This window comes from Gavia stellata, chromosome 19 (genome assembly GCF_030936135.1).
Source record: "Gavia stellata isolate bGavSte3 chromosome 19, bGavSte3.hap2, whole genome shotgun sequence".
In the NCBI taxonomy this organism is placed as follows: domain Eukaryota; kingdom Metazoa; phylum Chordata; class Aves; order Gaviiformes; family Gaviidae; genus Gavia; species Gavia stellata.
In genome coordinates this window covers 19,363,508-19,380,099 of record NC_082612.1, presented here as the reverse complement: position 1 = coordinate 19,380,099, position 16,592 = coordinate 19,363,508, and the positions used below count along the sequence as shown (strand labels likewise).

The following is a 16,592-nucleotide window of genomic DNA, read 5'->3' as shown; positions in this document are numbered from 1 at the left end:
GCGATGACCTCCACGTGTGAACTGAAACAGCTTCCTCATTTTCTTGCTAAATCCAAGCATACAGATTTAACTTATCAAAAAATACAGCACAAACTTAATTCTTTTGACTTAAAAATCTCTCATCTGGAAATACAGTCTTTTTTTTTTCCTTCTTTCTCCTGTCTCCTCAGTACTAGATAAAAAGAACTGAGTAGGTGGAGAATAACTTCCAGAGTTCAGCAAAACCAAATGGAAGCCAGATGAAGATTTCTTGTTCTTTCACGCTCCAGAAACCATGCCTGCTTTCTTCCAATAAGTGCTTCTGTTTGCATCTAGCAGTACTGGTGGTTGGTGTGGGTAGAGATCTTTTAAATTTAAGTATAGTTGCTACTGCTTTACTGAGCTTCCAACCTGGCAGTATTGGAAGTGCTGTCACAGCAGTGCTGAGGACAAACTCGGAACTCCGAAGACGAAACAAGAATGGACACAAAGATCAGTGAGGAAACCAAACCGGGGATGTCAAATGCTGTCTCGGTGCAGGAAAGCAGCTGTATCACTGAGCTGCTCCTGGGGTACGCAGAAATCCGGGAAGGGAAGAGCTGGGTGGCCCTTTTGCTTGCTTGGTTGAGACACGTACCAAAAAAAATTGGCTCATAAACCCGAGTGGGAAAGAGCAATGGTGCAGTTGTCTGTTCTGCAGAGGTGCCGAGGAAGGGAGGAGGTAGAATGGTGCATTTACAAAGTGCTACTTGGCAAGGTTCACTACCACCGTCCTGAACAAGATGCCTGGTTTCTGGAGCTATTTGTTTTTTTGATAGAGGAGCCATGTTGGTCCAAAGCAGAATTGTTCTGTGGGATTTATAGCTTGGCCGTTACTTACAGTGCTTTCAGCAGTCCTTGTGTCCAGCTCATCCAGCTCATTTCTTCCTTCACAAAGAACGCATTGTTTTAGGAGTACTTCCATCTGAAACTTGTTTTTTCTCAACAATTTAAAAACATAAAAAGGAGGCAGGAGGACTGCCATTCCTAGCAGTCAACCCACAGGCCACATCTGGCTCTGTTGTCTTCTGTTTGGCTCTTAGCCTGCCCCAAAGGGACTGCAAACCCAACTCCTCCATCAGCTACCCACTCATATTTGAGAAACTAACCGCATTGTCTTGGGATAAGGATTTTTCTGTCGTTCTGTTTTCTGCACAGAGATGGTGTGGGAGATGTTTTTTAAACTCCTGTATAATAATTTCCTCTTTTCTGACCTTCCGGTCTGGCAATGATGGTGTGTGCTTACATGCAGGCAATCTCTCCCTGTCCCCCCCCCAACCCCTGGCTCTTCCTTGCCCTGCCCCGTGTGTGTATGTTTGTATATATCCCGAAGCTTTGCTAAAATGGAGCTGAAAAAGGTACTCTGTTTTGTGCAAACAAAAGAAGGGGGCAATCAGAAAGATGTTAAAGAAACTTGAGCAGAGTTTGTTCACTAAAAACAGATACGGCATGTGATGGCACTGACCGTATTTGCACTTGAATAATATTTGATTAATTGCCTGTTGCGATCGAGCTGGTACACAAGTAATTGCAGACAGACTGAATTTAGTTAGGACCAGGTAACAACTCTTTTACTCAGAGGAAAATCAACTGGGTTACTGTCAGTGTGAGTAGAAGATAGTTTATGAATGACACTGGTGTCAAGGAGGGTGTAGTTGCATTCATAGCTGAAGACACCAAAGGAAGAAGGAAGCAGATCCATGGTCATTTAGCAGATGTAACGTCTGCCAGTTGAAGGTGCGTGGAAAACTAGATTTTCATTTTAGCACCACAAGGCAATTTTGTTGTGAACTCTTGGTGATTAATTTCTATTTTTACTGTATATATTCCCTCACTATATATTATACTTTGGAATCATGCAATTACTATAATTGCATTCAAATTATTTACAGTAATTATAAATAATTGCACTAATGTAACGTCAAGTAGAGGATAAACACCCAAGGGCGATACGTAAAATCAGGAACCCAGATACTACTCAGATGAGCTTGAAGAGGAGTTGAGTTCTGCAGAGAAGTAATTGGGGAAAGGGAAAGCACGCCTTTTGAAGTAACTTACATGCTGTAGTATCTTAATTGCTAATGGCTTGTCCTGTCACCATCACTGACAAGTAGGGAAGCATTTCTCTGTCCTGTTGCACTCTCGGGTAACTGAAGCATGGAGTAGCTCTGCGTGGACTCAGGTGAGCTACTTAATGTCTTTAGTGGAGCCAGGATACTTTGGATAGGTCTCCAGAGTTCCCATTACAAATAAAAGCCATTGTTTTTTTAAGGAAGGTCATAACATCCATTATAATTTAAAGACGTAAAAGTTCCATTATGCAGTCAGGTTCCTTTTGATCATTAGTTGGATCTTTATTCTTCATACATAATTTTTTTTCTGGCAGTTCTTCCCTTTGTTTTCCCACACATTTCGTCATAAAAGCTGGGGGAAAAAAGTTGATGGATATACTGCATATTGGCTTAATGAAATTAATGAAATTATGTATGCCATTCAACTGAAAATACATGTATTAAAGAAGGGCATATGACTCCAGTCTGCTCTGTTCTGGAGGTGTACTGTTAGCTGAAAGCTAGATAGGAGCCTTGTGCTGAAAGAGACTTACTGTTAAGACCCTGGATCTAAATAAAGCTGAAGTAGTGTGTTGAGGAAGTCCAGGGTAAAAAAGTGAAAATACCTTAACAGTTGATTTTTGTGACTTACAAAGGCTATAATAGTACTTAAAAAAAGTAAGGAGGGATGAGGACAGGTTAAAGTTATTAAAAATAGAAGAATTGGCCTGGACTGATTGCTGGTTGCCTAATCCAATTTTTTCACTGGTATCTGCAGTTGAGTTGCTTCTGTTCTGACAAGTCATGTCCTTTGCTCTCTGCTGCCAAGAGCAGCATGCACTCTTGGCTGGTATAAAGTATGGATCTGAAAGTTCTGTACTGCTGCTTTGTTTCGGTTTGCCTTCTCAGGGTGCCCCACTTGAGCAGGCGGTGCACCCCTTGCCTCTTCTTTACCTTTCTCCGAGGTTGATTCTTGAATAACTGATGTTGACACTGTGAGCCGGTTTGGGGAGAGCTTGTTGAAATGACGTTATGTGCAGAGGGATGGGTTTTGCAAAGGGGGGGAAGAAGAGCCAAGACTGGTGAAAAGCAAAAGTGGGAATGGGGAGGGTGATGAAGGAAAGATGAAAGATGTCCAAGAGAATTTGACAGTCGCAAGACTGAATGCTAAGGCCAGCTGTAGATTCCTTTTGGTACTATGTTAAAAACGCATGTTGGCTGCGTGGATATGAGCAAGACAGACCCGTAGACGTCTCCACTCAGCAGAGTGAAAGAGCAATGTGGAAGTGGAAGACCTCCTGCGCTGCTTCCTGATGGGACAGCTCATCTCCTGTCTCATCACACAGTTAGCTGAATGAGTGGCAAAGCTGTAGCGATGAGTACTTTCCCGGTCACTCCTGGTGAGATAGCATTCATGGCATTCACTTTTCCTCACGAGGAAGCCCGAGGTGGGTGGATGACTTGGGGAACAGAAAGCATCTCTTGCATGCCGAGGCAAGAAGCTTGTGTCTTGTGAGCCTCTGCATGAACTGGAAGCAGCTTCTGTTACATCTAGTCTGAATGCTACAAGTCCATGGAAACTACGGCTTTGGTGAGGAGGATGCTCCTTCCCCTCCAGCACTCTCCCACTGGCACCTGGGCTCTTTTGCTGCGGTTCTCACCCACGTTCAACAGATACGCTTATGTCGCCGGGTATGCTATGGTGAGGATACCCGCTGGTACTTAAAAGTACGTTGTGGCTCTTTTCACTGGATGTAATCCTGAAACAAGATAATGCTTCAACGTGCAGAGGCCTAACGATCTTTTGAACCAGGAATGTTCTTCTCAGTCATGACCGATGATGTACCAAGTAATCCTGAATTTACAGCCTCAGTAGTATATTGGAGTTACAGCTGTCTGTTTCTCCTGGTTTTTCTGCTTTGTTTGCCGTTGTTTTGTTCAGTGAGGTCTTGTGCGTATAAATACTTCCAGTGTTGAAGAGGTGTTGTGTTTTTTTGTTTTGGTTTTGGATTTTTTTTTTTTACATTTAAAAAAATACATGAAAACAGTGTGTAGAGGAGGTTGGTTTGGTTTTCTCTGTCTAAAATTATCTTGGAATTCTTGTTATTGGGGAGGATTCTCAGAGCTCCTTTTGATTTGCTTTTTTGGTGACCATCTTAGATACTGCAGTATTTTGGTTTTTATCTCTCTCACAAACGACTGAGTTAAAATCCTGTTTAGGAATGTGTGACCTTGATGCGCATGTACATGAATGTGGAGTATGCGTTTGCAGAATGGATATCATCCTGCTGCTTTAGATAGATAGTGGGAATGTCACGGTGAACGGCTATTTTTAAAAGGCTTCTTTGTGTCTGTGGGTATTGTATGTAATTCACTAGCCTTTTGAGGGATGTGTAGTCTGGGAATAAGACAATAACATAAGATTTACCTTACCACAAAAATAATTATGTTTACTTGAGTTTAGGATTAAAGCCATATTTGTAAAATACTAAGTGATGCGTCAGGTCCTTTCAGAAGATTAGTTTATTCTCATTGGCAAAGGTTTTTGTTTTATTCTCTTCGCTGGAACATGTGGGAACTGTGTAATTTCTTACAAGATGCTTTTTAGACAATCCGAACCCTAACGTTTTACCATGATGTATTTGTGTGTTCATAAGAAACAAGGAATTTCTTGGTCACATTTAGCTTTAGTCTTGCTTTTTTTTTTAAACACCTGTTGTTAGTTTAATATTGCAGAAATAAAAACTGCAAACTAACAGCCCCTCTTCAAGTAGGATGTCAGAGTTGAAAGGTGTAAAGCCATAAGCTTTTAAAGCATTTCTGAGTACAATTATGAGCGTCCTTAAAGCATTCTGTGAAACTCAATTCAAAAGGGTAATAGACTCTAGATGGAAGATCAGCAGGAGCCTACTGTGCAAGTGGGGCAGTTGATTCCGGTCGACTTTGGAAGAGCAGCAGGCAGCACTTCAGAGCCATCTTTGAGAGTAGTAGACCATCACTGGAGGCGTTCAAAAAAATGCGTAGACGTGGCACTTCGCGACATGGTTTAGTGGGCATGGTGGTGTTGGGTTAATGGTTGGACTTGATGATCTTACAGGTCTTTTCCAACCTTAGTGATTGTGTGATACAGCGCAGTAATTTACTTTGCTCACGACTGCTTTCTTTTGTGAGGATGTCTTCAAGGCTGCTGCTTCTTAAAAGATGTACATGGTCACATCCCAGTAGAGAGGGAGCTAGCTCTAGGATAAGTATCAATGCCATACTGACTCCCATCTGGTGAGCAGGCATTGCTTAGGCAACCCAATATTTTTAGTTGGGTTTTCTTGTCAAGGGTATCATGATGACGCTGAGATTGCAAAGATTATTATGAACATGAAGTCTAACCTTTCCAATCTGCAGCATACACTCTGCGTTAATATGGCAATGTACTTGGCCAGTTGGAGTTATGAGTAGATTACTGCCCGTGTGATATCTACAATAGACTTGGGAATTTCACAACTTCAATAATAATGCAGAAGCATTAAAAAATTTTAGTTTGCTAACAGAAAGTAAGTAGCAGTTGGGTAGTCTTTGATACTAGTTTTTCTCTGGGATGTTCCTCTTATAATGGTTATAATTCTTTTACTCTGATCTCGGGAAAGGTTAAGAACATGAAAGGTAAACTTGTAGGTCATCTCTTAATATTAAGAAATTTGATTGTGCTTACTGATGTTTGTGATTAGTTTTGTAAAATCGGGCTAATACTTTGAGAAAATTTTATGCCCGAGAGATACACGATCATCAAAACTTCTCGGTGACTACGATACCATATTCTTCAGAGAGCACATATGTCATTGATATTATTCCACCTCTGACAGTTTCTTTCATTCTGGAAGTAGTTTCACGGTAAAGGAGAGGGAGAAGAGAGAGTGTTCATTAGATGCTTTTATAACGAAACATGAAGCGTACAGGCTCGTAGAATCACTTTGATCTTAGAAGCTTTGTTGGTTTTGTTTTAGAGTATTCGTTATCTGGAGAGACTGTCATCGCCAAAAATAGTCGTTAAAGAAACATCCAGGATTTTTAAAATTCCTAACTACACAGTCATTCTTCTCTTACTACTGACACTACTGCAGGGCATCTGTAAATCTGTAGAACAAACCTGGACTTGTCATTAAAAATTGTAGGGGGTGTCTTGGGGTGTGAGAGGTGAGAGGAATGGCTGGTTTCAGACTGATCGTTAAACTACTTTTGGTGATAGTCCAGACTATTTTAAAAATAAAACTCATGAAAAAACAACTTTCAGCATGTAGGTGGCAGTATTTTTTTTTAATATTAATGCTGAATTATAGTAGGCCATAATTTTTTCTTGAGCCCTTCAGAAATAAAAGAAATGAAATGCCTGTCAGATATGAAGTAGTTGGAGTTCTGATTTTGCTGACTGAGGCAGCCCTTTAAGTAACCATCTCAACGTTTTGCATGGCAACATCAGTGCCAAAATGCGTGCTCAGTATACACTTTAACAGTAAGTAACTTGTGTTGCACTCTTGTCTATTAAGTACAAAATTACATAGATGAAATGTCTCCTTATTCCAGGAAAAACATTGGTGGTCGATGCACCTGATGGACACAAAGCTCACTTCTCTCAACAGACCATGCTGAACAAAGGACTTAGCAAGTCTATGGGATTTCTGTCCATTAGAGGAACACAAGGCGAGGAAGAGTTTTTCCAGGGCATTTCCACAGATTACAGCTCGGGACAGGAAGATGTTTTCTGTCCTCATAGATGTAAAACCAGTGAGTTTGAAAAAAAAGGTCACCTTCATACAGATGCCACTCCCAAACGGAAAGTATGGGCTTCCTCCACAGATTTGCTTTGCACAACTGACAAGGCAGCTGAGAGGGACCATGCTGGAGGCTCTCACGGGCACAACCATCATTGTGAAACATTTACAGTACGGACTTCTACTACTACCAGAAACAAGGAAGCAAGATACTCTGATGGGAGCATAGCACTGGATGTCTTCGGACCACAGAAACTGGACCAAACACGCCATGTGCCCGAGACGTCAACTTCTGCAGCAATATCAAGTGCCTTTGACAGGATAAGAGAGAGGCAGAAGAAGTTGCAGCTTCTGAGGGAAGCTATGAACGTAGAAGGTTAGTGAAGCTTTTTGATTTTCTGAGTATTCCAGCCATTAAACAAAGATTTCTCTTTATCATAAAATTGAGTTCTCTCGTAGCAGCTCTTGAAAGTGCCGAGATCTTCGCTTCGTCTTCTTTTTTTAGGTAAAGTGAAGCATTAGAAAGTCTGTTGCCAATGAAGATAAATGTGCTTGTCCAGATTGCTTACCCAGTGAAAACAGTTGATCTCTGTAAGTTAGCCAGTATCAAGTTCATCAATTAAAATTAGAAAAAGAAAAAAAGGTTGGTAACAGCCAACTGTCAAGTAATTTTCCTTGAAGGAAAATCCTCATCTCCAGCTATTAGAGATGGATTTATACCCCAGAGGAAAGGGAGAATTTCGTTTCCAGATCTCTCTGGTTTTGCATTGTATAACTCTGAGTGATGCAGTTAAACCCTTAAATACAAAACTGTTTTGGACTCATGTTAAGATCTTTGCCTCAGTGGGAATACTTGAAAACAAGTTGCATCAGTTAATTAAAAGGACGCATGGTGGGGGGGAAGTCTTTGTATTTGTTCCGTGGAAACTTATAAAATGGTCAGAACCCTATAAGGGGAACTGCGTATTTTGTTTGCCTTGAAAACGTGATGTGATTTTTTCAGGGGTTGTAAATTTGGGACAGTCGGATAGAAACTGAGAGCAGAGTCAGATCCTGCTTGTGATGGGCCAGAAGGCATAGCTTAGTCATCTAGGGTGTACGATAGAAGAGCTGTATGTACAAAGCTAGCTCGGTTATTTATTCACATGCATTCAAAATCCATACAGTTGAAAACTCATGGCTGCCTGTCTGTTGTGTGACAGGAATAACTGTGGGGAAAAAACCCAACTTTTGCCTCCTTTTTCTGCACTGAGGTGTAAACACCTCCTTATTAAGGAAAGATGATAAAGCCTTTTATCAAGGTTGAATTTCTAAAAATGCCTCTTCATGCCCCTCGTGGCCATCTCAGGAGATGCTTAGATTGCAGTGAGCATGTGAGCCTTGTGCTCCAGAAAGGAGGAGTGATTTTGAAATGGCATAGGCAGTTTAAAAAGCCACTGTGATTTCTGTACAAGTTGTACAGACGAGACAGCTGGAGGTTTTTTGTGCTATCAAATCAGCATCTTCCGATGAGGGTTACATTATAATGTGAAGGAATGAACGTAGATGGAAGTAATACTGTGGAGATAACCGTTGTTTATCTCAGTAGAAGTTCACCATCTGTCATTACCTACCGAGATGTCTGGTGAGGTACGGGGGAAGGTTGGTTAGTGTTTGGTTTAGGAGTCTGAAGATGAAGGGGACCATCTCAAGTATATGAGTCAACTCCGGATCTTTGGAGATAGGCAGCTGACAAAGTTTAAGAGGAGGCCACTCCCTGCATTGGGAAAGCTCAGTAGCCTTGCTCAGGAGTGCAGCTTTCTGCAGGTTTGTGTTGTGCAATAGCAAAACCAAAAGCTTGGCCAAACCCATTGGTGAGCAAGAGCTTATCATTCTCATTCAAACAGATTGGGAGATGGCAGAGAACATAACATGCCCGTGACTTGCAAACTGAGATCAGATGTGTGAAACTACTCGATTCATAAAGGGAATGGGTGAAAGTGCAGTCAAAGTAAATGGGAACTGGGGCTTAATAGTCACAGGAGCTGAGTGACAAATCTGTATAGGGAAGATTGAGGCAATAGCTAATGACTCACTGCCCATCCTTCTGAATTCACAGTCACTACTTGCTAGAAAAAAAATGAGAATACTTTCTCAACAGCTAGCTGGGTCGCAATGTCCTTGTCTTCCGAGTTTTCTACTTTCAACAGAGGAAGGAGGTATGTTTCACTCTTGAATTTGAAGTTCGGAGCGTGTGCTCTGCTGTTTTATTTTAGGCTCTCTAGGTTGGGTTTTTTTGTTAGTTAACTACTTGAAGAAAAGTTTTGGGCCAGACCCTAGTTGTGAATGTGAATTTTTAATGAGAGCCACTTTAAAGGAGTATTTTAGTAAGATGGATGGGGAATACTTTTTCACATGGGATTTAGTTGCTGTTGTGTTTTACAGGGCTTGAGAAGCCTGACTGAAAGTGTTCTGTTCTGCCTTAATGAGCAGATTCACAAAAGCCTTGATACATAAAGTCTGCTAGTCTATTAAGACTTCTTTTCCTTTTCCTTTTTTGTTCCACATGTTTTACTATTCCTTATCTCGCATCTGGTTTACAACAGATGAGTCCCTTGAGATCTTTCATAAAAAGAGCCTATAGCTAGTTTCATCTGTCAAAGAAATGAAAAATACGGTCTGTAAGGGGTTTTTTGTGCATTACTACTGTATGTAATTTTCAAGCACTCGGTGGGTAGACAGGTATTTCCAAATGTCAGGCATTATCAAGCGTGTGCGGAATTGCTCTTCGGACATAAACCCAGCCTAGCTGAGAGATACAAGCAACTGCGTGGAAAGCTGTGGTAAAATATGTCACCTATCTTGGTAAAGGTAGGAGTGGCAGTTTTTTGGGCAGCACTTGATGCAAGGGTATCTCACTGCCTACAGCTGGTAGTCGCGTAGCGGATAGGAGGGCAACAGCTAGAAATGGAGCGGAAAGAAGTCCACAGAGAACGGCAGCAACTACTACTCTTTCCCTATGTGGGACACAGCATGACCTCAAAGGAGAGGCATTGAAAGGAAAAATGGAGAAAGAGAATAAGGTATTTTGAAAGCTTGCGCAGTCAGGAATAAGGGTTCTGTTCAGCGGGGGGGCGGGAGGAATGGGCGAGGAGTCACAGGAATAGGGTTGGTGGTTGGGTTTAGTAGAGAGGACGCAATCTGCCTTCTCTTTGGTAGGTTTGGGGATATTTTCAATTTCGTTGAGTCCAGGTCTAGGTTACCGTTAAGTCTGTGTAAATCGTAGTAAGCCTCTGCTTTCGGCTGTATGTTGTTTCTCAGTTTTTGAATTGTGAAGTGGCATTGGACTCTGCGGGTTAAACTTGGCCATCCTCAAACTACAGAGGAACTTAAGTGACATGTGGCTTATTTCTTCTTGAACTTATTTTGGGTTAAGCTGGCAAACTTTTTTGTTATTCATAAAACCTTAAGGGGCTGACTGTCTTGGAAAAAGAAAATGTTCTCATGTACAGGCTCTGGTATGCCAAACTTTCACTCAGAACAGATCCAAATTATAAACTCATGAAAAGTCGAGTTTATAGTGGAAAGAATGACAGACCTTTAATTACAGCTGTGCTGTAATAGAGTAGTTTGTAGTGAGCTGCAGACCATCTAAACTGCACTATAATCTATAGTCGGAACATCTCGGATTTAGCCTCACAAGCCTTCCAAAGACCGTGTCATTGCAAGTGCCTTGCTCATGAACTTGCTGTTTTCTATGTTATTCTGCTGTACAGTTTCAGGGTTGAGGTTGTTTCTCTCTTGTATACTAAAGATGATTGTTTGTGGTTAGGTGCCTAGCCATGTTGGGGGAAGGGGAAGGGAAGGAGGCTGCTATTTGACTTCAGGTGTAGCCAATTCTGAACACTAAGAACAGGCTGCAAAAATATGTGTTAATCTTGCCAAGAGATGGGAGAGTAAGTTCTGCATCTCTGCCGTTATTGTTCATTCTTGTTTTTGCTACGTAGGTTTTGTGAGCTTAGGCAGAATTGGTTAGAGTTGTGAAGTTGTTAGGTGTTAAACCCAAGCAGTTTATCTGTACCAGGAGAGCAGATTTTGATTCTGTTGTTCTTTTGAAACCTTGAAATTGCTGCTTGGCACCAACTGATAGTGTCCCATTGCAGAGAGAAAATAACGTTCTACCTTAGACATTTTGCAAGCCCGCGTTGCCGCTCAAGAGCGTGAACGCGTCATCCGTTCTCCCTTGCTCCCGGCTTTCTTTGCCTTCTCGCCCGCAAAACCGATTGTATCTTCTGAGAGTTATGAAGTGTAAACACACTTCAGTTTTCATATCTCAGGCCTGCCTTCAAGTGGTACAACGGTAAGGCACGAGGCTGTGAGACGGTAGCCTTGTATGAATCTCTCCCTTTTATTTCCTTAGGCAGCTTCCCCCCCCCGCCCTTGTTTTGAGTGTTTGCCTAATTCAAAGTGAATTGGTTTATGTGTTACTTGAGTGACTGTGCATCCCTCTTTTTTATATGCAGGTTTGCTTAGGAGGCTGTTGTGAATGAGACGCACGAGGGAGCAAGGCGTAAAGATTGCCTATGTCCTGGTGGAATACAGGAGCATAAACCCAGTTGGGAGAGTAGTAATGTAGCTGGCTGTGGGTTAAATAGCGGACAGGGAGGAAAAAGAGGGGAGGATACCAAAAAAGCTGATCTTGCTGAAGCTTTGGAATGCTGAATCCAGGGGTGGGGGAGTGGGGGCGGATTGGGAATATTCTCAAGCCTTTGTTAAATGTTTTTGCAGTTGGGAACCATGTGAATCCCAGAGTCTCAAGTTGTGTTTATCTCTCTCTCTTTTTACTTTTGATTTTTCCAACTGAAAACCCAGCTGATTAAGTCCTCTTTTTTTTTTTTTTTTGTCCACTTACTGCTCTCTGCTTCATACAGTCAGCAAGAAGAGGCAGTAATACCCTGTGTTTCTAGAGATGGGTCTCTGCCTCCTAAGTCTTCTGTGCCTTTATCTCGCAAAACAATATTTTCATTAGCTACCCTGAAGACTTACCTGGACCCCGTTTATAAAACTTCCGTATTACGACTGCATGTGTTTAGGTGGGGAGTTATGGTTAGGGATACTCTAAATGTCTGGATTTTAAAAGCTCTCTTAGTTTGAAGCTGCATTTTTGAATAAGGGAAAAGTTCTGTGGGTAATTAGGTGGCTGTTGGTAGTAAATTTATCCCAGCAAATGAAGCCCCAGAGATTTGAATTTGGGAGCTTCTGTAGAAGTGGGTTAAATGGGAGACTGGATTTAGGGCAAACGAGGAATAGCTGCTTTACCGGCTTACTTCTGTAAATTCAAGGAAGTGTGCATACTTTCTTTTTCTCTTGAATTGTATGTACTCCGTTCCTGTGTAGGCTAAGCAGAGGAAATGCGAGTCATCCGCAATGGTATACCTGTTTGCATGCAAAAGCAAATGAAGGCTCAGTTTACACATGTCTTACGATCTTTGTGCTGCAGTATGATTTAAATTCAGTGGTGGCGAAATGGATTCTCATGTGGTTGGTATGTCCGGTAAGGGTAAGGCTCAGTTAGAACAATGTTCAGAAATCGTATTAACGAAGCTGAAGGGTAGGATAATGGACCAATAACTATTTTAGATAGAAAACTTTCAGTTGTTAATTTTACTGAGACTACAGAAGTTGGCTTTTCAAGGAAAAAGAAAGAAATGTTTGTGGGATTTCTGTAAAGTACAAGTACTGTGGCATCGGCCACTATTATTTTGTTCTGAATTACATAGTTTTAACATAAGGTAGTAAAACAGCTCTTACAATTCCGTAATTGCACAGCAAAGTGGCATCTGCTTTATCTACTTCATTGAGCTTTCAGCAGCTCACACAGTCTGGGATTATTAATTTTTAGTCAACACACTACATTCTCAGTTGGATAAAACATTTAAATTAAAGCAGACAAACAGCTTTGTTGGCCACACTTTCAGTCTGTGTCCATTTACGCACCTTATCCTATATCCAGAAAAGAAGGTGTCTTTCTAAGTAGAAGACACTGAGTTCTTACCAGACCCTGGGGTTGTTTTTTTTAAACTTGCTGTTTTCTTTTCCAGCCTAGTCCTTGAGATGTGGGTTTTCTGCAATTTTACAAGGCTCTGTTTCTTCCTGTCGCTCAGATCCTGCTAGACCCTACGCATCAGATGTCCGTTGGGCTCCCTAGGGAGTCACTTGGATGCCTGGTGACTTGCGCTGCATGCACAATACAGCTTTTTCGTGTAGAATATGGGTGGTGGAAACCTTGCAAGTTAAACTGAGCCTGCTCCATTGGAAGGCTGAATGGATTTGTTTCTCTTGTGCACTTGTTGGATATGAATCCTTACCAGGGATTTATTCCGGATCTCTACGTTCTTCCTGTTAAACCTGTGCTGCCTTGCGTAAGATAATTCAAGTTTTCTTAGATGAAAAGGGGAGAAGGAAGAGAAAATATGGCTCTAACCTCTTGGTTAAATTCTTGTGAAAGAGGCAAGTCCCGGCCTCTCCTAAAGGACCGTTAATGTGTTTTAAATGGTATTATAGTAACACTCCTACGTAATAGAGACACCCACCAATAAACCTCAAAGAACAAACAAGAGCTCCCTCCCTGTCACGAAACTGCCTCTTTAACTCTGACATCTTCTCTGTCCTTTTCCCTCTCTGTACAGCCAGTAATAATTCTGCAATAATGTGTATTTGAAAACCTGGGTATCTAATGTGAGTCATGTGTTCAGGATAATGAAATTCCAAGCTAAACGTGGTTCTCTGATTTCTATTGAAGTTGGCTGAGATGAGGCTTTCTGTAAATTACTTGTCTGGGCTTGCGTGTCTTGCCTTGCGTAAATAGTGTGGTTTGTTATTTTATGCTGCGTTAGGTGCCCGTAAGATTGCATTCTGCTGGCTTTGACATGGAGTTTGAAAAAGCACCACTGCAGCCCTAAGCAGCACAAGCACAGATTCTTCTAGTACAAGTTTTATATATACATTTCAGTTATGGACTTTTAAACTGTGCTTAAACTCAGGTTTGTTTTTCTATTAGGGTATGAAATGACTTGAAGTGTTCTGGTAAGAGACTGCAATCTAAACATTAAGAAGGGTAACTGGTAGAATAATTTTTGCTACAATGTGTTTGATGTTTCCAGAAGTTAAATCAATTCTGAAGTCTCTCTTCAGTCAGCAGAAATGAAAATAACCCCCACCAACCAACCAACAAAAAAAAACCCCAAAACAAAACAACAAACCAAGGCCATTCAAAAATCCCAGGAAAAATTGTAAATACAAGAGATAAGTTGTTTTATTGTTGTCTTTCATTGATGTCATCTTTCAGTTCCTTCCCAGCCAGACAGGCTAGAAGTTTCTCCTCATTTTTGAAACTTGTATGAAAAGCTTAACTTCAACTTGATCCCAGAATTGGGACTTCGTGACCTTTGGAAGCCAGTTCTTAATTAGAAGTTTGGCTTGGACATGATCCAAGTGCCTTCTCTGAAGTGAAATCCTAACATGATATGTTAGAATTGAGGAGAATTTGCTGGAGGAGAGGAGGCAGCATAAATTATTTGAGTAAGTTTGCAAGCATTATAGATATAGTAGTCTCAATATTTACAATTTAATTGAGTGTTTGCAGGTCTGCAGTGCATATCCTCTCCGTGCCCCGGGAAAGATTCAGTTTGGTTAAGAGGAGGTGGGGTGTTGGGGGGGTGTTCAGGGGGTGTAAGTAGACATGTGTCTATTCCAGCAGAGAACTGGAAGGTGGTTGCCAAAGAGAAGAAGCCCCAGCAGCAAACAGTTCCACATCTGTGTCTATTTTACTCAACTGAGCAAAGCGAAGAAAAACCTAGAGGATTTACCCTGAATTTCAAGCTGTAGCTTCTTAATTGCCTTTAAACTTTTATCCCTAGGCTGAACAGGCTGATAGTCATTGACGCAGCCCCATGCGGAAAGGTTGTAAAATGCCTCCGGAAGATGAGGATTGCTTGTGTTACTGGGCTAAGTTGTATGGTCTTGCTTAGGGAGAAAGATGTGAACGAGAAAGGAGGGTGGTCCCATCTCTGTCTCTGCTTGTGAATGCTGGGAGGATAGGTTTAAACCGAGCTGGGCCTCATGTGGAGGTCTGTGAAAACATTGAGATAAGCGGTGATTGGGAATCTCGCTTTATGTTTCTTGGCTCGTGAACTTACCCCTTGGCCTACAGCAGGGCGCCAGCTCCTGCCAACAGGATGAGTCAAGAGAAGTCAAATAGCCTGCAGAGTCAGATATCATGCCACCACATACAAACACTTGCTTCGTGTTTTAACTGCATATTTCTGTTTTACTGCCTTCTAATTATTTTTTGCAAAATTTCACGTCTTGAAGAATCGGGATGGAGCCACAATTTGTGTGCGATTCAGAGAGCCCAGGCTGCTGACTAGGTGGAAAAAAAAAATCTATTTAAAATCTCATGTTATATTTTATTGTTCCCTTTCCATTCTCTTGCTTCAAAGTCAGTTTAGCAGACTTGAAAAATCTACAGCTAATAAAACTACTGGGAAAGATGACATCTGTTTTCACTTAAACATTTCTGTACTGTAGCTCCAGTATCGTCTTTGGATTGATGCTTCACTTAAAGGGCTGGGAGCATTTTAAAAATACATCTCCAAAAGCTACCCACTGAATTTGGTTTTTATTTCACTTGTTAGGCAAGTAATTGCTAGATGGGCGGTCGATTTCTTTGTTGTAAAATCCAGAATGCTGAAAGTAGCCATTGTGAAAGACTGAAGCAACCCCACCCTCCTCCCCAGTGAATTCTCTGCACCTTGCTGTAGGTTGGCTTGCAAATGTGCAAGCAGTATTGCTCGTTTCCGAGAGTAATGTGAAATATCCTTAGGATTAATTGGGGTTTATGCTGCTAAGCTGTGCAACTGGGATGGGCTGGCCTGAGCAGTTGGTTTCATGGGTTGATTGGCGACTTTGCTTACTTTCCCCAGTTTTCTTAAAGAATATTTTATTTGGTGTGACAGTGCGGAACTGCACAGCCCAAGTGAGCTGGTGGAAATGGGGGAAATGCCGGCTTTTAAGGAGGAGGGGTTTGGAAACAGATAGACCAAAATTAACACGAACTAGTCTTTAGTCTTTCTCTACTGCATTATCTTACATCTTTTCATGTCTTTTTCCTGTTCGGAGTTTTCCTTGCTTCTGTAGGAAGTCTGAATGCGTAGTGCTGTTGACTGCATCTCTAACTTGTCCTCTGCCCTAATACAGGTTATGCCACAGGTTTATTGTTTTTGCAGGATTTTTCACCAGGCGTTTTGTTTTCTGCATGTGGGAAGTTGGAAACTCTGACTTCCTTTTTGCAGCATCTGGACTTGTCTGCTCATGTATTCCCCATTTGGTTTTCTTACATTTTATGTTCCTTGCTGTAGTGATTTGCACTTGAGGCTGCTGTATTGATTCCTCATCGCATGCATTTAGCTGTTCTGGTTAATTAAATATTCTATAGGGGCTTATTAATTGATTGTTAAGCGTATTTTGTGGATGTCAAAGATGAGCTGAATGATTTATAATTTTCCAGTTTCCGCTTTGTGGATATTTTTCCTTTTTCGTCGTGAAGGAGCCAGGGACGGAGTCCTGGTGGTTGCTTTCTACACGCAAGAGGAGCACGCCACATGTTTTCATCAGTTTTGTTTGCAGGAGGGATTGGGTTTTGTCTTGGGTTTTGTGGGTTTTTTAAATACTAGTTTTAACTTGGAAGCGATGATGAGAGTGACGTTCAGAGGAGGTGGCT

At 41.5% G+C, this 16,592-nt stretch overlaps 1 protein-coding gene across 1 annotated transcript in view; it reads left to right on the top strand.

Moving 5' to 3' along the window:
• PTPN13 (protein tyrosine phosphatase non-receptor type 13) overlaps positions 1-16,592 on the top strand; it is a 97,075-nt gene that overhangs the window by 25,882 nt on the left and 54,601 nt on the right. Inside the window, exon 7 of the mRNA XM_059827003.1 lies at positions 6,645-7,208. Within this exon, the coding sequence (XP_059682986.1) occupies positions 6,645-7,208 (564 nt within the window). The remainder of the gene's footprint in view (positions 1-6,644; positions 7,209-16,592) is intronic.